Genomic DNA, 18,287 nt, shown 5'->3' with positions numbered 1-18,287 from the left:
TGGGGAATTTCTTCCTTGGGCTCAGGACCTGTTCACAGGTTCCCTCTGCACTGTCAGAGGTCACCATCCCAGGTCCTGCAGGCTCTGCTCTGGGGGGAGGGAGCTCTGCTCCTGGTCTCTGGCTCCAGCATGGGACCTGGAGCCAGGCTCACAGGCAGGACCCTTGGACAAGGCTTTAAGCCCCTGGATCCTTACTTCTTGAATGAAACCATCAGCCCAGGAACTTCAAGTTATTCACAACATTTTGAAACTTGGAGGCTTTGCATCAATTCACTTTTTAGTTCTTTGGGGTAAACATCAAAAGACTGGTCTGTATTTCCTTGTGGCAACCCTTGGCTAGAGCTGTGAGGTCGCTGCCCTCCCTGGGGCCTTGCTCTCACCGCCGTCCCCGCCCCGCTGTACTGCCAGGCCTCCTCATCTGTTTTTGTCACCTGCAGGGCCCCTGGGGTGCTGGCAGTCACCGCCCTCCAGGACTCTTCTTGTCCAGACACTTGGATTTAATCTGTGGATCTAATTTCAGCTCACAGAAAACTGAAGGACTAGCCAACAAAATCTCCACGGCAACCGCTGCAGCAAAGTGGAGGCATCTTCTTAGAGTCACAGGAGGGCAGCGCCACCTGGGGCTGGATGTGGGCCCCAGGAGCCGCTGACAGACTGGCCTTGTTTGGAGCCCGTGCGGTGCTCGGCCTGCTCGCAGGAGCCGTGGGCCAGGGAAGGAGGGCACGGCAGGTGGTGCCCAGAGGGTCCTCGGAAGACAGCGCGTGAACGGCCCCGGCATGAAGGCCCCCACCCCGCGTCCTGTGTGAGGCTGTGCAGATGTCACCTGGGGCACCCAGAGCCTTGCTTGACGCGAAGAACGGTGCTTGGAAAGCGGCCTCCTCGCAGCCGCCTCTCACACAGTCTAGAGGGGTCGCTTTCTCAGACTAAAAGCTGTTGGTTTTCATGTTGATGTTTTCCTAATTAAGTACGCCGTTGGTGAACACAGGCGTACTCCGCCTTCCACCGCCTTCCCTGGGCTCAGTAAAGCACCGTCCGCGGCAGGAGAGGTGGCTTGCAGACCTTCTCCTCCTGGGACCTGCCGTGCTGTGTGAGCTGACTTGTCTGCTCACCGCGGCCCGGCTCCCCGTGGCTGCCCTCACCGAGCGCCCCTAAGGGCCCGGCTCTGCCTGTGGCCTCTGTGCAGAGGCCCATCTGTGCTGCTCTGGGGCAGCTGTGTCACCACCAGGCGTGCACGCCTTCGTCTGTTTAGTGGGGTGGGCCGGGCCAGGAGCCTGGCAGGTGGAGGTGCCCACTGCCTGGGCCAAGCTGATTACATCCCTGTCTTTCAGGGGAGCCCCTGGCACCTGCCGGGTCAAGTTCCTCCCACAGCTGGGAGCTGCCACCCCTTCCAGACTGTGGGGATTTCTCATCCTCTCTCTAGTCTGCCTGGTGCTCTGAGGCCGCGGCGTCCCTAATTTCTTGCCCCAGGTTTGCCACTCTCTGTGGTATTTTCCCATGGATAGAAACTGCTGGGCTGGACTAAGGACGTGCACACACAGTGGTTCTGTGCTCAGTGAGGATGCACCCTCTCCAGCGAGGGGGAGTCACCTGCCTCTCACCCGTTGAAGGCTGTGGGATGCATCTGTGTTCACAGGCCAGCAGTTGCCGCCTTCCTGAACCCTTCCAGGTCCTCCCAAGCCTCCATGACGTGCCGCCTCCCTGTTTCTGTAGGAACGAGGCCCCGCTGTGTGCTCCGTGCTGTGGGTCATCCCGCTCTGCACCTGTGTCCAGCCAGGTGTGCGGTCTCTTCACCGTGGGCCTTGGGGCTGCCCTGTGTGGCTCAGCGTGTGACCGCCCACACCGTGAGTTACTGCCGTGCTACAGATGGGTACACAGAGCAGACAGGGTTCCCTGCCCGAGGTCAGGTTGCTAGTGGTCGCTTGGTTGGGTTCTGACCCAGGCCCATCTGGCCCCGCAGCCCCTGTCCTTGCCCTACACCAGCTGCTTCAGTGTGCCAGGCCCCATTTCTGGGTGTGGAAGAGGAAGCTTCCAGAAGGGGGGAGTGGGTCAGGGCCCCACAGCTAGGTGTGGGCGGGCTCCTCCTTCCCAGCCCTGCTCGGGGTTGGGCCCTCTGCCCCCTGACCACACCCAGCTCCCCGTGACCAGCTCCGATAGCACAGTGATTGGTGGGCCTCGGGCACTGAGTCCCCAGACCTGTCTGCTCTGGGGCCTCCATTCTGGTTCTCATGGTGCAGGGAGCACTGCCCAGATGGTGTTTATTCTCACATGACTACTGTGTGTGTGTCTGTGTGTATTTGTTGATTAAAAATATTCCTTGCTTTATTTTGCAGCAACATTAAAAAATATTACAAATCTCCTCCTGCCACTGAGAAGCTTGCCAATGTTTTCCTTAACCCCTCGCTCACCAGGTGGTGCAATTTGGTGGGTCCCCCTGGGGGCCTGGCGTGAGGAAACCAGAGCCCACCTCCCCTGTGCAGAGCTCCCCCACCCGCCACAGCCTCCCTTGCTCCCCGGTTCAGTGGGCTTTAGATCTTGGTCTTCCTCTCCGGCCTGGTCATCTGGTCCACCTCCTCCTAATATGGCTTCCATCAGGCACTCAGACAGGCCGGACTTGGTTCCTCTCAGAGGTCTGCACTCATCCCTCTGCTCGGGATTAGATCTTTTTTCCCTGATCCTTAAGACGTGAGCTTGGCAGGCCTCCTCATTTCGGGGCAGGGGGTCCCCTTTAGTGCTGTCTCTCCTCTGAGGGGTCTTCCCACCATCCCCATGTGTGCCCGGCCCTGCAGGACTGTATTTTATTTTTCTCAGCACTCACCACTCACATGCTTCTTGAATTTTAACGACATGTTAGTTTTGAAATAGAGATGTCAAATACTATGTGGGAAAACCCATCTCTTACCCTTTTCTGTCTGTCAGCCCCTGTTTCTGCCTTCACCCAACCCCGAGGCAGCTCGCCTCCTTTCATCTCTGGAGAGTTGCCTGTGCTGCGTATTTCACACAAGTAGGGTGTACCGTGTGCGGACTCCTTCACTAAGCGTGATGCTCTCAGGTCATCATGCTGTGGCCTGTGTGAATTCTTCATCCCTTTTTGTGGCTGATACTCCATTATTTTTACTCATCCCCCATGCCAGTTGATGGACTTGTGAGTTTTTTTCCACCTTTGCCTGTTATGGATGATGCTAATGTAAACTCACAGGTGCAGATGAGTGTGAACGTGAATTTGCATTTCTCTTGAGCGAGTACCAGGAGTGGAACTGCCAGGTCTATTGGTGACGCTGTGTTAAACTTTCGAGGAACTTGCAGACTGGTTTCCATGGTGACGGCACCATTTATTTGCCACCAGCAGGGTATTGGAGTTCTGACTTGTGCATGTCCTGGTCGACACTTGCTGCTACCTGACTTTTTTGATTATGGATATTGGAGTGGGTGTGAAGTGATGTCTCCTTGTGGTTTGAACTTGCATATCTCTTTTGACTAAGGATATTGAGTACCCTTGCATTTGGTTTTAGCCATTTGTGTATGTTCTTTAAGGACATGATCTTTCAGAGTCATTGCCTATTGTTTAATTCGATTATTTTTCTTTGTATCGTTGAGTTGTAGGAGTTCTTTTTATATTCTAGGTACATATCCTTGTCAGATGTATGATTTGCAAATTCTGTGTATTGTCCCTGAATTTGCTTCACTGTGTCCTTTGAAAAACAAAACGCTTTAATTTGTGAGGTTCAATATATTTGTTTTCTCTTTGATTGCTCCTGCTGTTAGTGTCCTATCTACAAAATCACTGCCAAAGCCAAGGTCATAAAGATTTACCCCTCTAGTTTCTTCTGAGAGTTACATTGTTTTAACTGCTGCATTTTGGTCTCCAATCCCTTTGGAGTCGGGTTTGGTATATGGTGTGAGGTGGGGGTCTAACTTCTACCTGCTGCACCTGGGCGGCCAGCTGTCCCAGCACCGTCTGTTGACAAGACTCTTCTTTACCCATTAAGTGGTCTTGGCACCTTGTCCATTAGTCAAGCTCAGATACGTAGGTTTCTTTCTGGATTCTCAGTTCTCTTCCATTGCTGTGCTTACTTGGTCTTCTCTTGTCCCATAATCATCAATTAGCTATTTGATTAAATACCAGAGGGGCTCAATTATTTTATATATTTTAACTGTAGCTGCTAAAAAAATGTTCATGGTAAAAGACTGCAGCACGAAAGTGCCAGAAGTGACAGTCGGGGCCTGTCTGCTCCTGCCTGGGTGTGGGATATGCTTCAGGAGCGTGCGAGGTGCCCTGGAGCAGATGTGTACGCCGCAGAACCTGTGTGGGTGTCTGCCTCTTTAACTGTGAATCTTTTTTACAAAGTCAAGATACACGAGACGTCCTCTGACTTTGACAGGCACATGTCCTGCCTGCCTTTCTCGATGGTTTGTGGTGTCTCACCGGAAGCACGCCGTGGTTTCTCTGGCCACTGCCTGTCCTGCACATACGTGTCGTTTCCTCTTCCTGTGCGAGTCCAGCGCCTCTGTGCACGTGGGGAGCACTTTCCTCTCCCGGACCCCTGAAGCGGAGCTGCTGCCGTGTGCTCCATCCTCAGGTCCTCTTTTTAACACGTCCCTCCCTGTGCTCTGTGATGCCGCACCTGTACTGGGTGCTCAGCAAAGTGGCTGAGGGGACTCTCAGGGGCTGTCGCTCGGGCCTCTCCCCTCGCGGGCTGCTTCGCTCAGTCACTGTTTCATGACACTCTGGCCTGCCTCACTTCCTCCGTGAAGGGAAACCTTGATGATCTGGTTGTCGTGGGGGAACCAGGGTGAATGAATCAGGCTGTGCTGGATTTTCTGCTCTGAGTGTGGCCCTGGGGGGAATTGGAAGGGACAGAGAAGTGGCCCCTGCCCTTGGGGTATTTGCAGACCTTTAGATGAGGCCGGTAGGATGTGAGGCACTTCCCCAGAGTGTACCCGTTGCAGCAAGTAATGGAGCTGGCAAAGGGACTGGGAACCCCCAGGGAATTAGACTGTGAAGGCCAGTGGGGTTGAATTACAGAGCTTCCACAGGACTGGGGAAACGGAGAAACAGACTCTTGGAGGGCACAAACAGAACCTTGTGCACACCAGGATCCAGGAGAAAGGAGCAGTGTGCCCACAAGAGACTGATGTAGACTTGCTGTGAGTGTCTCCTGCAGAGGCGTGGGTCAACGGTGGCCTGCTGTGGGGTCAGGGGCCCTGGGTACACTGTGCGGGCGCACGTCCTGTGCAGGAGGCCGCCATCGCTGCCATTGCCCTGCCAGGGTATATCCTCAGGCCAAACAGCAGGGAGGGAACAGCCCTGCCCATCAACAGAAAACCGGATTAAAGGTTTGCTGAGCACGGCCATGCCCATAAGAACAAGAGCCAGAGCAGATTCCCCCACAGTCCACTCTCCCACTGGGAAACTTCTACAAGCCTCTTATCCATCAGAAGGCAGACAGAATGAAAACCACAGTCACAGAAAACTAACCAAACTGATCACCTGGAACACAGCCTTGTCTAACTCATTGAAACTATGAGCCATGCCGTGTGGGGCCACCCAAGACGGACGGGTCATGGTGGAGAGTTCTGACAAAACATGGTCCACTGGAGAAGGGAATGGCAAACCACTTTAGTGTTCTTGCCTTGAAAACCCTTGAACAGTATGAAAAAGCAAAAAGATAGGACACTGAAAGATGAACTCCCCAGGTCAGTAGGTGCCCCATATTCTACTGGAGAAGAGTGGAGAAATTGCTCCAGGAAGAATGAAGAGACGGGGCCAAAGCAAAAACAACTCCCAGTTGTGGATGTGACTGGTGATGGAAGTGAAGTCTGATGCTGTAAAGAACAATATTGCATAGAAACTGGAACGTTAGGGCCATGAATCAAGGTAAATTGCAAGTGGTTAAATAAGAGGTGGCAAGAGTGAATTTCAACATTTTAGGAATCAGTGAATGAAAATGGACCAGAATGGGCTAATTTAATTCAGATGACCATTCCCTACTACTGTGGGCAAGAATCCCTTAGAAGAAATGGAGTAGCTCTCATAGTCAGCAAAAGAGTCCGAAATGCAGTACTTGGATGCAATCTCAAAAATGACAGAATGTTTGTTTTCAAGGCAAACCATTCAATATCACGGTAATCCAAGTCTATGACCCAACCCGTAATGCTGAAGAAACTGAAGTTGAATGGTTCTATGATGACCTACAAGACCTTCTAGAACTAACACCAAAAAAGATGTCCTTTTCGTTATAGGGGACTGGAATGCAAAAGTAGGAAGTCAAGAAACACCTGGAGTAACAGGCAAATTTGGCCTTGGAGTACAGAATGAAGCAGGGCAAAGGCTAATAGAGTTTTGCCAAGAGAATGCACTGGTCATAGCAAACACCCTCTTCCAACAACACAAGAGAAGACTCTACACATGGACATCACCAGATGGTCAACACCGAAATCAGATTGATTATATTCTTTGCAGCCGAAGATGGGGAAGCTCTATACAGTCAGCAAAAACAAGACCAGGAGCTGACTATGGCTCAGCTCATAAACTCCTTATTGCCAAATTCAAACTTAAGTTGAAGAAAATGGGGAAAACCATTAGACCATTTAGATATGACCTAAATCAGTGGAGTAGGAGAGAAGGTCCTTAACTTGGTGCTGTCCATGCCGGGACCCTGGATGCCCCCAGGGAAGGGTGGGATGGGCAGAGGTAGATACGTGCACCTCTTCAGGGCGGGATGCGGGTGTCAGGGCCAGGGAGGAGCAGGGAGCTCAGGGTGCCCTGCATGTGGGGCCAGTGGGTGCAGCCAGGAAGCCAGCCCGAGGCACCCAGACCCGGCACGGCATTTGCTGGTGGGTGCCAGGCCTGCACGAGTGGTTCTGTGTGGAGTTCAGTGTATTGTGGGAGTTGGTCTTGAGGAAGTGGTCTGCTCAGAAATTCGGGGTGTGGGTGAGGGGTGTCTTCACTTCCCCAGGGTTCTGTAACCGTTTCCTCTCAATCCTTATCACAGCTATCTGAAAACGTGGTCAACCGCATGAAGGAGCCTGGCCAGCCATCCAGAGTCGGGCTGCTGGCCCCTCCAGCTGCTGCCCTTGGCCCCTCCGGAGGCCGGGAGAAAGGTAGGCCAGGGTGGCAGGTCTGGGCGGGGGTTGGGTAGAGAGTTCCTCCTGGAGACAGCGCCCTGAGCCCTGGGTGGTGCCTGCGGGAAGCACTTCCCAGGAGCAAGGGACCCACATGGGGTGCGCTCGCATCCAGGGACAGCAGTATCTGCAGAGCCTCCCTAACCACCGCTGAGTCTAGGGCAGAGTCCCCGCTGTGCCAGCCTCTCTGCATGGAAGGAGGCAGTGATGGGGTGGCCTTGGTGTCGTGCTCAGAGCTCTGACCTGCCCTTTGCCCTGGGGTCCTGGCCCTGCTCCTGGGATGGTGGTGCTGGGCTCTGGGAGGGCCACCACCCCACCCCCGGGTCCCCCCAGCCCGCCCGGAGCCACCTGTGCTGGGCAGGAAGGGCCTTCATTCCCCAGTGGCATGTCTGTCATGGGAGGAAAAGCCTGTGCTTTTATTGAAGTAATTCCTGTTAGCAAACACAAAGGAACAACGCATGTAAGAGTGGAGAAAGTATAGTGCAAAAACGTTAAGATACTACAAACGGGAAAAGCCCACGTGGCAGCTGGTTAAATACAGAGCTTGATGAGGAGCTGGGTTCCCCACTGCGATGTGGGTGCTTTACATCCAAGGGCTGCAGGGACCCAGCCTCATGGTGGAGCTGCCTTCTCAGCTGCTCTGCCCTGCTGGGGTGCCAGCTCGCAGGCGGGCGCTCCCTCCTGTCCACTCGGCATGAGCTGAGTGCTGGCCCTGTGGTCATGAGCCCCGTGCTGGGACACCGAGGCGGGGATAGGGGCCCTCCTGGCGGGCAGGCCCACCCTGTCGGGAGCTGAGTGTGTGACCCTACAGGGTACAGTGTCTGGTGCCCGTGGGACACCGGCGCCCATCAGGGCCCAGCGGCACAGAGGAGAGGGCTCGTTACTCGGGGGCCCCAGGGGGCCGGCGCAGGACCTGGACTTTGCGGCGCGGCCCTGCGGGTGGGGAGGCCGGGGCTCAGGCATGGCACGGCCGCAGCCGTCTCAGGACCGCGCGTGGTTTCCTGACTGGAGTGTGAGGTGCAGGGACGGGGCCAGGGCTGCTGGCTGGGCCTCGCGACACCCCGTCCCCTGCACTGTGTGCCTTGGGGGCTCCCTGGTGGTCCAGTGGTTGGGGCTCCGAGCTTCCACTACAGGGGACATGGGTTCAATCCCTAGTTGAGGAACTAAGATCCGGCAAGCCATGCTATATGACCAAAAATAAAGTACATGCTTTTGGTTTAACAAAGTATTTTGATGTTTGACCGTGAGTGAGTTTCGACTTTCTGAAAGCGGGAGGAGCGTCGGCGTGGGTGGCCTGACTGCAGGGTCCTTTCTGTTACACACTGTGAGGTGCTTGTGGATCTGGCTGCGCAGGCCTTAGTCGCAGCCCGTGAGCTCTTCCTGGCTCGTGCGGGCTCTGTCCTTGCTGTGCGGCCTCTCTGCTTGTGCTGCGCAGCCCAGGAGTCGTGGCATCTGATATCTTAGTTCCCCAACCGGAAACTGAACCTGCGTTCCCTGCATTGCAAGGCGGATTCTTAACCCCTGCACCGCCTGGGAAGTCCCAGCTTTTACTTTCAAAAGCAGTGTTTGCTTTTACTTTACTGATAAAGTTAAAAGAAGTTAAAGTTAAACTTCTTTAACTTTTCTTTCTAATTTATAGAAATTTATAATTTATAAATTTCTTTATAATTTTCTTTATCAATTTTCTTACCTTAATTTTTCTAAATAGAAAAAGAAGTTAAAATTAAACCCTTAAGTCACACCATACCCCAAGTGCATGTCAGGAAGTCAGACATCGAAATATAATGAAGAAACTTTAAAGAAGGGTGTGAAATATGACTGTAAAATTAGAGACAATTTAGACAAAATGGATGAAGAATGAGTGACAAACTGGGGAAGCATGAGCGGTGCCCACCTGCCAGGGCCGTGAGGCGCTCTGACGGCCGCAGGGAGACGCGCACAGACGGTCACATCCATGACGAGGCCCAGCCCCCTCAGACGGTTGGCTCACTCGTGCCATCACCAGTGGCAGGGCCGGCAGAATGCCATGGAATGTGGCCGTAGGGGTCTGGCCACGGGCTCTGCAGTGGGCACACACGTTACTTTTGTGGTCGTGAGAAAGGAAAACTATGTAGAAAGCAAAAGTGTGATCAGTCTTGTGTCAGGAGAGCTGTCAGAAGCCAGTGGCTAAGTCCAGGGGGCCTCCGTCAGGCCCACACTGGGCGGCAGCGCCTCCTGCATGCTCCTGGCGAGGCCCTCCAGCACACCTGCCCAGCCTTCTGGAGTTGGCAGCTGTGAAGGTCTTGGGAGCAGCACCCCCGACCTTCCTCCCAAAGCCTGGTTCTCCTGCCGGGTCTCCTGTGGCCCACGTGGCCAAGCGTGCACGCCTGCGAAGGGGCGGAGACGCTGAAGCTGCAGCCGCAGGGTAACAGAGCCGCACTGTCACCGTGTGGGGAGGAGAGTGAGTGGGTTTGCTTGGAGATCCCCGGGTTCATGCAGGAAGGAAGGCCTCCCGTGACAGCCTGAAGTGCTGTCACACTCAAGGTGATGCCAGTGGAAAGGTGCGCAGATTTCCTTCCCGGGGGCGCTGGCCACGTTCAGGTCAGAGCCCTGGAGAAGGGGCCCAGGAAATGCAGGCTGCGCCCCCGCTGACCTCTCAGCGTGGAGACAGGGAGCTCCCCTCGGCTGGCTGGCCTCCTGGGGAGGGTGCCTGGGTTCCAGCAGCTGAGAGGTGGGAGGGGGGTGTCAGTCACCGCACTCAGGCATCCACACTGCCCAGCGACCCTGCCATCCTGTCTGTGCAGGGTACAGGCCAGGGGCCTTCGGGGCACCTCCCTCCTGACAGCAGGGCAAGGCCATGTTCTGTTGGCCCAGGGCACGTCCACCCAGGGGATGTCCCCCGGGGCCCTCTCCTGGGTGACCATCATGACCACATCCATCCACAGTCCCCTACCGGGCCCTCTCCTGGGTGACCACCATGACCACGTCCATCTGGGGGCGTCCTGCCGGGTCCTTTCCTAGGTGACCATCATGACCACGTCCATCCACAGTCCCCTCCTGGGCCCTCCCCTGGGTGACCACCATGACCACGTCCATCCGGGGGCATCCTCCTGGGCCCTCCCCTGGGTGACCACCATGACCACGTCCATCCAGGGGCGTCCTCCCGGGCCCCTCTGGGGTGACCACCATGACCACGTCCATCCACAGTCCCAGCCCTTTCCTGGGTCACCACCATGACCACATCCATCCACAGTCCCCTCCCAGGCCCTCCCTGGGTGACCACCATGACCACATCCATCCAGGGGTGTCCTCCAGGGCCCATCTGGGGTGACCACTGAGACCACGTCCATCCAGGGGTGTCCTCCCAGGCCCTCTTCGGGTGATGCTGAGCCTCCCTCCGTCCGTGGGTTGCTGCTGACCTTTTCTTGTCTACCCCTGCAGACTCGAAACCGCCCAGGCCGGACTGCGGCAGTGGCCGGGGGCCTCCGCGGGTGCAGGTGGACCCTCTTGAGAGGTATGCTGAGGAGGTGCTCGCCCCGGGCCACGCCTTCCGCACCAGGTGCCTTCTCCTCGCCCAGAGGCCGGGGGTCTGGTCCCTCGCATTGTCTTACGTTGGTGGGACGCCCGGCCTGCGCTTTAGGTGCCGCTGGTCCTCGTGTGACGAGATGAGACTACGGGTGGGGGAGGGCAGGACTCTGTGGCCTTGCGGGTGTGTGCAGCCATGTTTGGAGGAGCTCGCTCGTGGCCTGGCTCCAGGTGTGGGTGCCTCCCCAGCGTGGGCCTCAGCCTGGTGAGCACCCTGGCTGGGGCAGGGCTGGCAGGCAGCAGTGGAGGCCCCAGGCGCACCGTGTCTCTAGGCCTCAGGGTTCCCAGGGCTGGTGTGGGGTCCTCGCGGTGTGGCTCAGCAAGCCCTCAGCTGGTACTGAGGGGCTCGTCTGCAGCCGTGAGGCTGCGCCTCTGTAACGGACTCAGGCAGCTGCCTTCGGGGGGCGGGCGGCCTGGGTCATCCCTGCTGGGCCGTCCCCTCTGCAGGTCAGCGTGGCTACATCCGTCCTGTGATCTCAGAAGGACCCACCTTCTGAGAGTGTCCAGTCCCTAATCCCCAGAGGCCTCCTCCAAGCAATTAACCAGAATTAAAAAAAAAACAAACAAAAACTTTTAAGCATTTTAAAAAACGTTCAAGTAACACGTGCTAATGGGAGACTTAGGATGTATACGAAATGAAAAAGTCACCAGTAGATTCATCATTCCGTATTAACATTTTGGACTATTTCTTTCAAGTGTCTTTTTTTCTCTAGTTTAGGCTTATGTTTTTCAAAGTCGTGTAAAATTTTGTTATCTTGCTCTTTTCACCCAGTCTTCTAATTATCTTCCATCTGTCACACCTGCCTCGTGAGCGTGTTCACTGCTGAAGGCACCACGTCTGGTCCTCGGTCTTGGGGCTGTAATGCGGCAGAGAGTGTAGCACTCAGGGCCTCATGCCCGCCGTGCCCCGGGCCGACATCCGCGGCCTTTTTCACTCTGAGGTGTTTACCACCCCACCCCCACCCCGCTGATAAAGAGCACTTCTAAGATCTTCTCAGCTGCTTTTTTCTTTCTCTAGGAGGATTTTACTAGGTAGACTAGAAACAGGTCCAAGGGGAGACACGCGTTCAGGACTGAGAGTTGAACATTGAGAACCAAGGCTGCTGCTCCTGACCTTGCAGCTCTGAGGTGGGGCGGGGAGGTGGGCTGTCCCCTGCCCGTCTCTAAAGGGGCCTAGGGTGGTGGAGTTGGACCCCTGCCGTGAGGATCTCTCATCAGGCATTGGGTCTCTGGTTCTTCAGCTGGCTGAGGACGCGTGGCAGTGTCCCCCCAACCCCGGGGGACCGTCACTGGTGCCTGACCCTCCCTGGCGGCCACGGCGTCCCGTCGGCCCTCATGTCCCTGCCCCAGCAGCTGCGTGAGCTGCGCCTGCATCTGTGTCTCCGTCTCTCCTCTGGCCCAGGTGTGACTGGGAGCAGGCTGTGCTTCAGGACGAGCTGGTCCGTGTGGCCACGACAGAGAGAGAGGCAGCTGCAAGTCCCCGGAGTGTGACGCTGCGGCGTGGGGAGGGCGGTGTGGACCAGGAGAAGCAGCGGTTGGCCCAGCGGGTGAGTGCAGGTCCCCAGGCAGCCCTCCTGGCTCCGTTGGTCCAGGGAGCAGAGGTCCAGCCCTGGACCTGCATCAGTCTGAAGTCACGGCTTCTCCTCTGTGGGGAGGGAGTCTTTCTAGGAACTGGGAGCCAGGGTCCTATAGCTGGGGTTTTGTCACAGTGGAGACAGGCGGGGGGCAGGCAGCCCAACAGCCAGGTGGGAAGGGCCTGGCTAGGACACACAGGGTTCATCGGTTTGGACGGAGCAGAAACGTTGACACCAGGGATGGAGATCTGGTGAGCATTGCAACCTGTGACTGTGGACTCTCACCTGGATCGTGGGCATCACAGCACAAGGGGTTCACAGCTTCCCTCCTGCCCTGGCCCAGGCATCCCCAGAGAAGACACCCCCACAGTGGGAGGGGCCTCCAGCCTCCAGTGTAGGTGTGGGTTTCTGTCCATGAAGGGCAGCTTTAGAGTGAAGACTGCCCTGGACGTCTGGGTGGATGGTGCCCTCTGCCAGCGTGCAGAGCCCACGGGGCCCGAGGCCGCCTTCTCTGCGGGCGCCCCGACTCCTGTGAGGCCCCACTCTCTACTCGCCACGGTCCACCTCCTAGTGCAGCTGGAGATCCCGCTCCCTGTGGGAGCTTACTGCTTCCTGTTGCGTGTCCCTAGGTGGGGTTCCCGTGGCTGCTTTCCCTGCTCTGGTCCAGACGGTCTGGGTGTAGGGCCCAGGGTAGCCAGTCCTGCCCGACCTGGGATGTGCAGTGCTGGGGGCGTGGGGGCCAGCCTGGGGCTTCCACACTGTGAGGGGCGCCATCCAGGAGAAGCGCCTCTGGGAGGCTGTGTGGCTGCCGCCTCCTGCACCTCTGGGTGCCTGGGCTTCAGCTGGAGGTCAGGCAGTGGCTTGGCCTGAGCAGACGCAGAGAAGCGCCATCAGCACTCGGGAGGAACTCCGGCGGGGGGCGCGAGGCCGCAGCGTCACCTGCGGTTGGTCCTGTGCTCGCAGCTGCTGCACGGAGGTGGTGTCAGAAAGGTGTGTTGAGAGTTTAGGTAGGAGGGGAAGGATGGGAGCAGAACCTGAGCTGGGCAGAGGGTTTCTTTCCTTCCCGGGGTCCTTGCAGGTGGGACGGGGGAGCCTGGGTCCTGGCGGGGCCCTTCTCCCTGCCTCCTGACCCCCAGGGCCCCGACCCTGCTCCTGCCGCTGGCTGGAGGGTCCCTGTCCAGGGTGCTGAGTGTCGCGGGCATTAGGCGTGCTCCTTGCTCTGGCTTCTGCAGCGTGGCTGTTTAGTCCTCTTCTGCATGAGAGAATGATTGAGCTCGTTATTGGGCAAAGTTCATAAAACTAATGACGAGGAAAGGTAATCATGTCTGTAACCTGCTTCTGAGGGCCTGCTTTGCGCGCAGGGCCGCCGCAGTGAGCTGCTGCGTGTGGATGCGTGGCCCCCCCGCGTGCGTGTTCCCGACTCCACCTTCATGTACCTGAAGCACAGTGAGGTGGAACAAATGGGAAGTTGGAGTTGGGAGCAAAGAAAGGCTTATTTGCAGGGAGGGCAGAGCAAAGAGACAGTGGCTCAACTTCTCCCCACCCGCAGCTCATGGGAGGGTTTCAGGAGAGCAATTTTAAAGGCCAGGTTGGGTGGGGGTGGGTGGGGAGTCGCAGAGTCTTTGATCAGCTGGTGCACAGTTCTTTGACTGACTGATGGTGAGGTCACAGGCAGAACCACGAGGGGTGAACATCCCCAGTCTTTCGGGCTCCTTGGTGGTGCTTTCAGCATCTGTAAGCAGCTCAGGAATGTGGTCGGAGCTGTTAGCTGCATACCTCTGAGAGGAGCTCCTGCAGAGCAGGGGTGGGGGGAGCCTGCCTCCGAAGGCCCCAGAGGCTCGAACCCGCCTCCCCTCATCTTCCCGTCTGCCCTGCCCCGCCGCCGCCCCGTCCGTCCTCTGTGCCTGGCCCCCGACCCCTGGGCGGGGTCCCACTGGACTGGAGTAGGGCCGCAGGTGCTGAGCTCCTGAGCTCCGTCCCTGCTTTGGCTCCCGCCTCTGCTGGCTCTGTTCTGGGGGCCCCACGTTCACCCCACGGGGCACTGTGCCAGCCTGTCCACACCCACTGACTCGGTCCTGCCTGCTCTCCCAGCCCCCCCCACCCGCCCCCTGCCCCCGCTCCCCCCCCCCCCCCCGTCTTCCCTGGCCCCTCAGGAGTTGCCTGCCTGGTGGCTGCTCCTTAAAGCTACCCTGTCCCCTCGGCCCAGCCCTTGGCCATGGCGTGTGGAGATCAGAGTTGGCTTCTCAGACTCTTTGCAGTCTGGTTTTCACACCCATTGGCACTTTGATCTCAGACTCACCAAATCTGGTGACTCTCTTCACGTTTGCCCCATGGGTTCCTTGGCAGGAAGCTGCTGCCTGGCCTTTAAACTCTCCTTCTGCACCCCCCTTTCTGCCAGCTCCACCCGCCTCCCACCCTGTCCTGTTCCGCCGGGGGCTGCAGGCCAGCCGAGCGGGACAGACCCCGGAGGGTACATGTGCAACAGACCACAGGCAGGAAAGCTTGAGGTGCCCGAGGGCTGGGAGCTGAGAGGAGGAGCAGGACCCCATTAGACGGAGGCCTGCGAGGCCTTCTCTGGGGAGCAGACCTAAGCCGTGGCGGGTGACACCCAGGGCCCCGGGGCTGGAGGCTCAGTGAGCTGGGGAGCTGGGGCCATGCCTGGGAAGAGGGCAGCGCGTGGAGGGGCTCGTGGGCATGGGGGCACGCAGCCTGATGCCGTCGTGCCTGGGATGGTTTCCAGAAGGTTCTGTGTGGGTCAACAGGAGACTGCTGGAGTCCTGCTGAGAGGCCGAGGTGGCCTGGACAGAGGACCGGCAAGCAGGGAGCCGGAGCAGCAGTGGATAGGTGTGCGGGGCAGAGGGTGGGCGGGCGAGTTGCGGCCACCAGCGGGACTGGGGGCCTGTGCGGCCTCCTGGCGGCCCTCGTGCCTCAAGGCAGGCGGGCTGTCCTGGGCCCCAGCATCCGTGAGGGCTGGGAGCGGGTGTGGGGGGCCCGTGCACCGTGCTTCCTCCAGGCGGCGGGCTGGGCCAAGCGGCTGGGCGGCCCTCCCGGGAGCATGGGCTGCAGTGCACGCACCCAGTCAGGCATTTGAGGGCTGGGCGTCCTCTGGATGAGCCTTGCGGGGTCTCTAGGACTGTAGGGCGGAGAACTGAAACTTCTGGTGATGTCCGGCAGCTGGTGTTGGAGGCTGTGGCCTAGCCTGGGTTCGGGAGCCAGACTCCTGGGATGAGCCCTACATCCTGGCTGTCCTCCTTGGTCGCCACTTGGCTCTTGTAGGCCCTTCTCTTCGGGGGCGGTGGTCGTGCCCGGGAGGCCCCTAGGTTGTCCTTGGAGTCTTGAGATCATGGATAGAACAGGCTTGGGTGCTTGGCTCCTTGAGCTGACAGAATGTTTCCCTCATGTCAGCTTGGGGGGTGGGTACACACTCGAGTCCTGCCTCCTTGCAGCCTCTACTACCCTGCCCAACCCACAGACCCCCTCATGCCTCATGATGCTCGCTCCTTTGCCGGTCTGGAGAGGGGTTTCCATCTTAGAGAGTTCACGGCAGAGTCCAGCCCAGACGGGTCCCTGGTTCGTGCCGGTGCCCTGCCTGTGTTCAAGGGGCCGGAAGTCTGGGCGGCCCTGCCTACGTGGGTCTGGGAAGATGGGGAGAACCCAGCCACCCTCCTGCTGTTCACCCCCTCACCAAGGTGGGCGGTGGCTGTGGGTGGTGCCACACCAGTGTCCGGTACCCTTGGGAACCAGGCTGTGTCCCGCAGCCTCTCTTGTCCCATGTGCTGGGCCCACAAGGGGGCAGTCCTGGACCCTGCTGGCCAGGGGGGAGGCTGGGGAGTTGCAGGCGGGGGACGGGACCTCAGGAGGCCGAAGCCTACCTGGCTCCCGCCCCGCACCTGCACCTGCACAGCGAGGCCTCCGCCTGTGTCTTCCCTGGTGGGTGGGGCAGAGGGGCGGGTCTGTCCATCGGATGGGCACCACCTGCCCTCCAGCCCCTCCACGGAGCCGCCTGGGCAGGGGGCCTCTCTCTGCCACGTTTTCTCCAGGAGGCTCTGGCAGCCTTCGGGCAGCAGCAGTGGGACCGGGTGGGAAGCTCCCATCCCCAGCCGCTTACTCCTAGAGCAGGAGAGTCGTGGCCCTCCCAGCTGGTGAGGAGCCTGCAGCCCCCTCCCTGGGGGTCTTCCCTGCAGGCAGCCAGGTGCAGATGAGGTGGCTCTTCCCTCGGCAAGTGCCTCCACCAGCCCAGCACCGTGGGTGGCATCTCCTTGGCTTTGCTGTGGTGGCTGGGTGGATGCATGGATGTTGGCCACCCCGGAGTTTTCCAAGGCCCAGAGAAGTCAGCCAATGTTGGTGACAAGACCTTCCCGGAGTGATGGGCTATCGGGTGTCAGGAGCCTCCAGTTGGCCTCTGAACCGGACTTCCCTGCTTAGGGTATGGGCGCTTTGCTGCCCTCTCACCAAGGCTGACAAGGCAGAGTCTGCAGACGTGTACCCGGAGGCTGCGGCCCCTGCTCAGCTGTGGAGTGCTTCCAGCTCATGGGCCACCGGGTGGGTCCCGGGTAAATGCCACAGGGCTCGGGTGCCTCGGCCTAATCAGGCCTGGCCTTCTCTCGAATGGAGACCAGCAGCTCCTGCCGCTCCCCCGCCTCTCCTCCCTCTCTGGCAGACGGGCACCCTGCCCAGAGCCTTCCCGTGTCCCGTGCCACCTTCCCTGTGAGCGGGGAGTCGAGCTGCAGGCTTGATTCTCTCCTCCGTGGGCTGTGGCTCTCCAGCATGCACCTGAGCCCAGCCACCCCAGACCTGGGGCATCGAGAGACTCAGCGGAGCGGCTGGGCCCTCCGCAGGAGCACCTTCCCTGGGCTGAGAGTTCCCAGCGGCCCCGGGCTTCAATCTCCGTTTTCAGGTGGATGGAGACAGGCATCAGTGCCCCCCGTACTAAGGGCATGCTGCCTTCTCCAGGCCCGGAGACAGGCCCGCTCCATGTCCCCTTCAGCCCCTGCGCCCGTGCTCAGCCATAGCGGGCACTCAGACCCTGTGCCCATTGGACTGGGACACCCAGCAGCCCTGTTTGGGCTGGGCTCCTTTCCAGGAGCTGGTGCTGGCAGGGGAGGGAGCAGGGCGAGGGGCCAGCCTGTCCAGGAACGTTCTTACTGGCGGCTCCTCTGCACAGGGAGCTACTCCGAGCGGCCGGCTGCCAAGTAGAAGCCTGCGTGCTGACCCTGACTGGGATCAGGGGCGACTGCTTGCACCTGTGTCACTGCTCCTGGGCCCAGGTTTCGCCTCAGGGACTGCCTTCCTCCACATACATTTGGTTTTTAGCCACCGCAGCGAACTAAAGGACTAAAGAGACTAAAGAACTACTAACGAGCCTCTCGATGAAAGTGAAAGAGGAGAGTGAAAAAGCTGGCTTAAAACTCAACATTCAAAAAACTAAGAATGTGGCATCTGGTCCCATTACTTCATGGCAAATAGATGGGGAAACAATGGAAGCAGTGACAGACTTTATTTTGGGGGCTCCAAAATTACTGCAGATGGTGACTGCAGCCATGAAATTAAAAGATGCTTGCTCCCTGAAAGAAAAGCTATGACCAACCTAGGCAGCATATTAAAAAGCAGACACATTACTTTGTCGACAAAGGTCCGTCTAGTGAAGGCTATGGTTTTTCCAGTGATTATGTATGGATGTTAGAATTGGACTATAAAGAAAGCTGAGCACCGAAGAATGGATGCTTTTGAACTGTGCTGTTGGAGAAGACTCTTGAGAGTCCCTTGGACAGCAAGGAGATCCAACCAGTCCATCCTAGAGGAAATCAGTCCTGGGTGTTCATTGGAAGGACTGATGCTGAAGCTGAAACTCCTATCCTTTGGCCACCTGATGCGAAGAACTGATTCATTTGAAAAGACCCTGATTCTGGAAAAGATTGAGTGCAGGAGGAGAAGGGGATGACAGAGGATGAGATGGTTGCATGGCATCACCAACTCGATGGATATGAGTTGGAGTAAACTCCAGGAGTTGGTGATGGACAGGGAGGC

At 58.0% G+C, this 18,287-nt stretch overlaps 1 protein-coding gene across 3 annotated transcripts in view; it reads left to right on the top strand.

The window, feature by feature from the left end:
- The window catches only part of CHCHD6 (coiled-coil-helix-coiled-coil-helix domain containing 6), a 99,757-nt gene that overhangs the window by 9,682 nt on the left and 71,788 nt on the right, over positions 1–18,287 (top strand). For 2 of the 3 annotated variants that reach the window (XM_019958100.2, XM_070777042.1), the window contains exons 2-4: positions 6,993–7,101; positions 10,543–10,615; positions 12,089–12,233. In XM_019958100.2, the coding sequence (XP_019813659.2) occupies positions 6,993–7,101; positions 10,543–10,615; positions 12,089–12,233 (327 nt within the window). Of the gene's footprint in view, positions 1–1,667; positions 1,842–6,992; positions 7,102–10,542; positions 10,616–12,088; positions 12,234–18,287 lie in introns of those variants that run through there. The other variant, XM_070777041.1, reaches the window with a different exon arrangement.

The sequence above is a fragment of the Bos indicus genome, chromosome 22 (assembly GCF_029378745.1).
Source record: "Bos indicus isolate NIAB-ARS_2022 breed Sahiwal x Tharparkar chromosome 22, NIAB-ARS_B.indTharparkar_mat_pri_1.0, whole genome shotgun sequence".
Classification (NCBI taxonomy): domain Eukaryota; kingdom Metazoa; phylum Chordata; class Mammalia; order Artiodactyla; family Bovidae; genus Bos; species Bos indicus.
The sequence above is the reverse complement of the archived record's forward strand: the minus strand, read 5'-3'. Positions and strand labels throughout refer to the sequence as shown.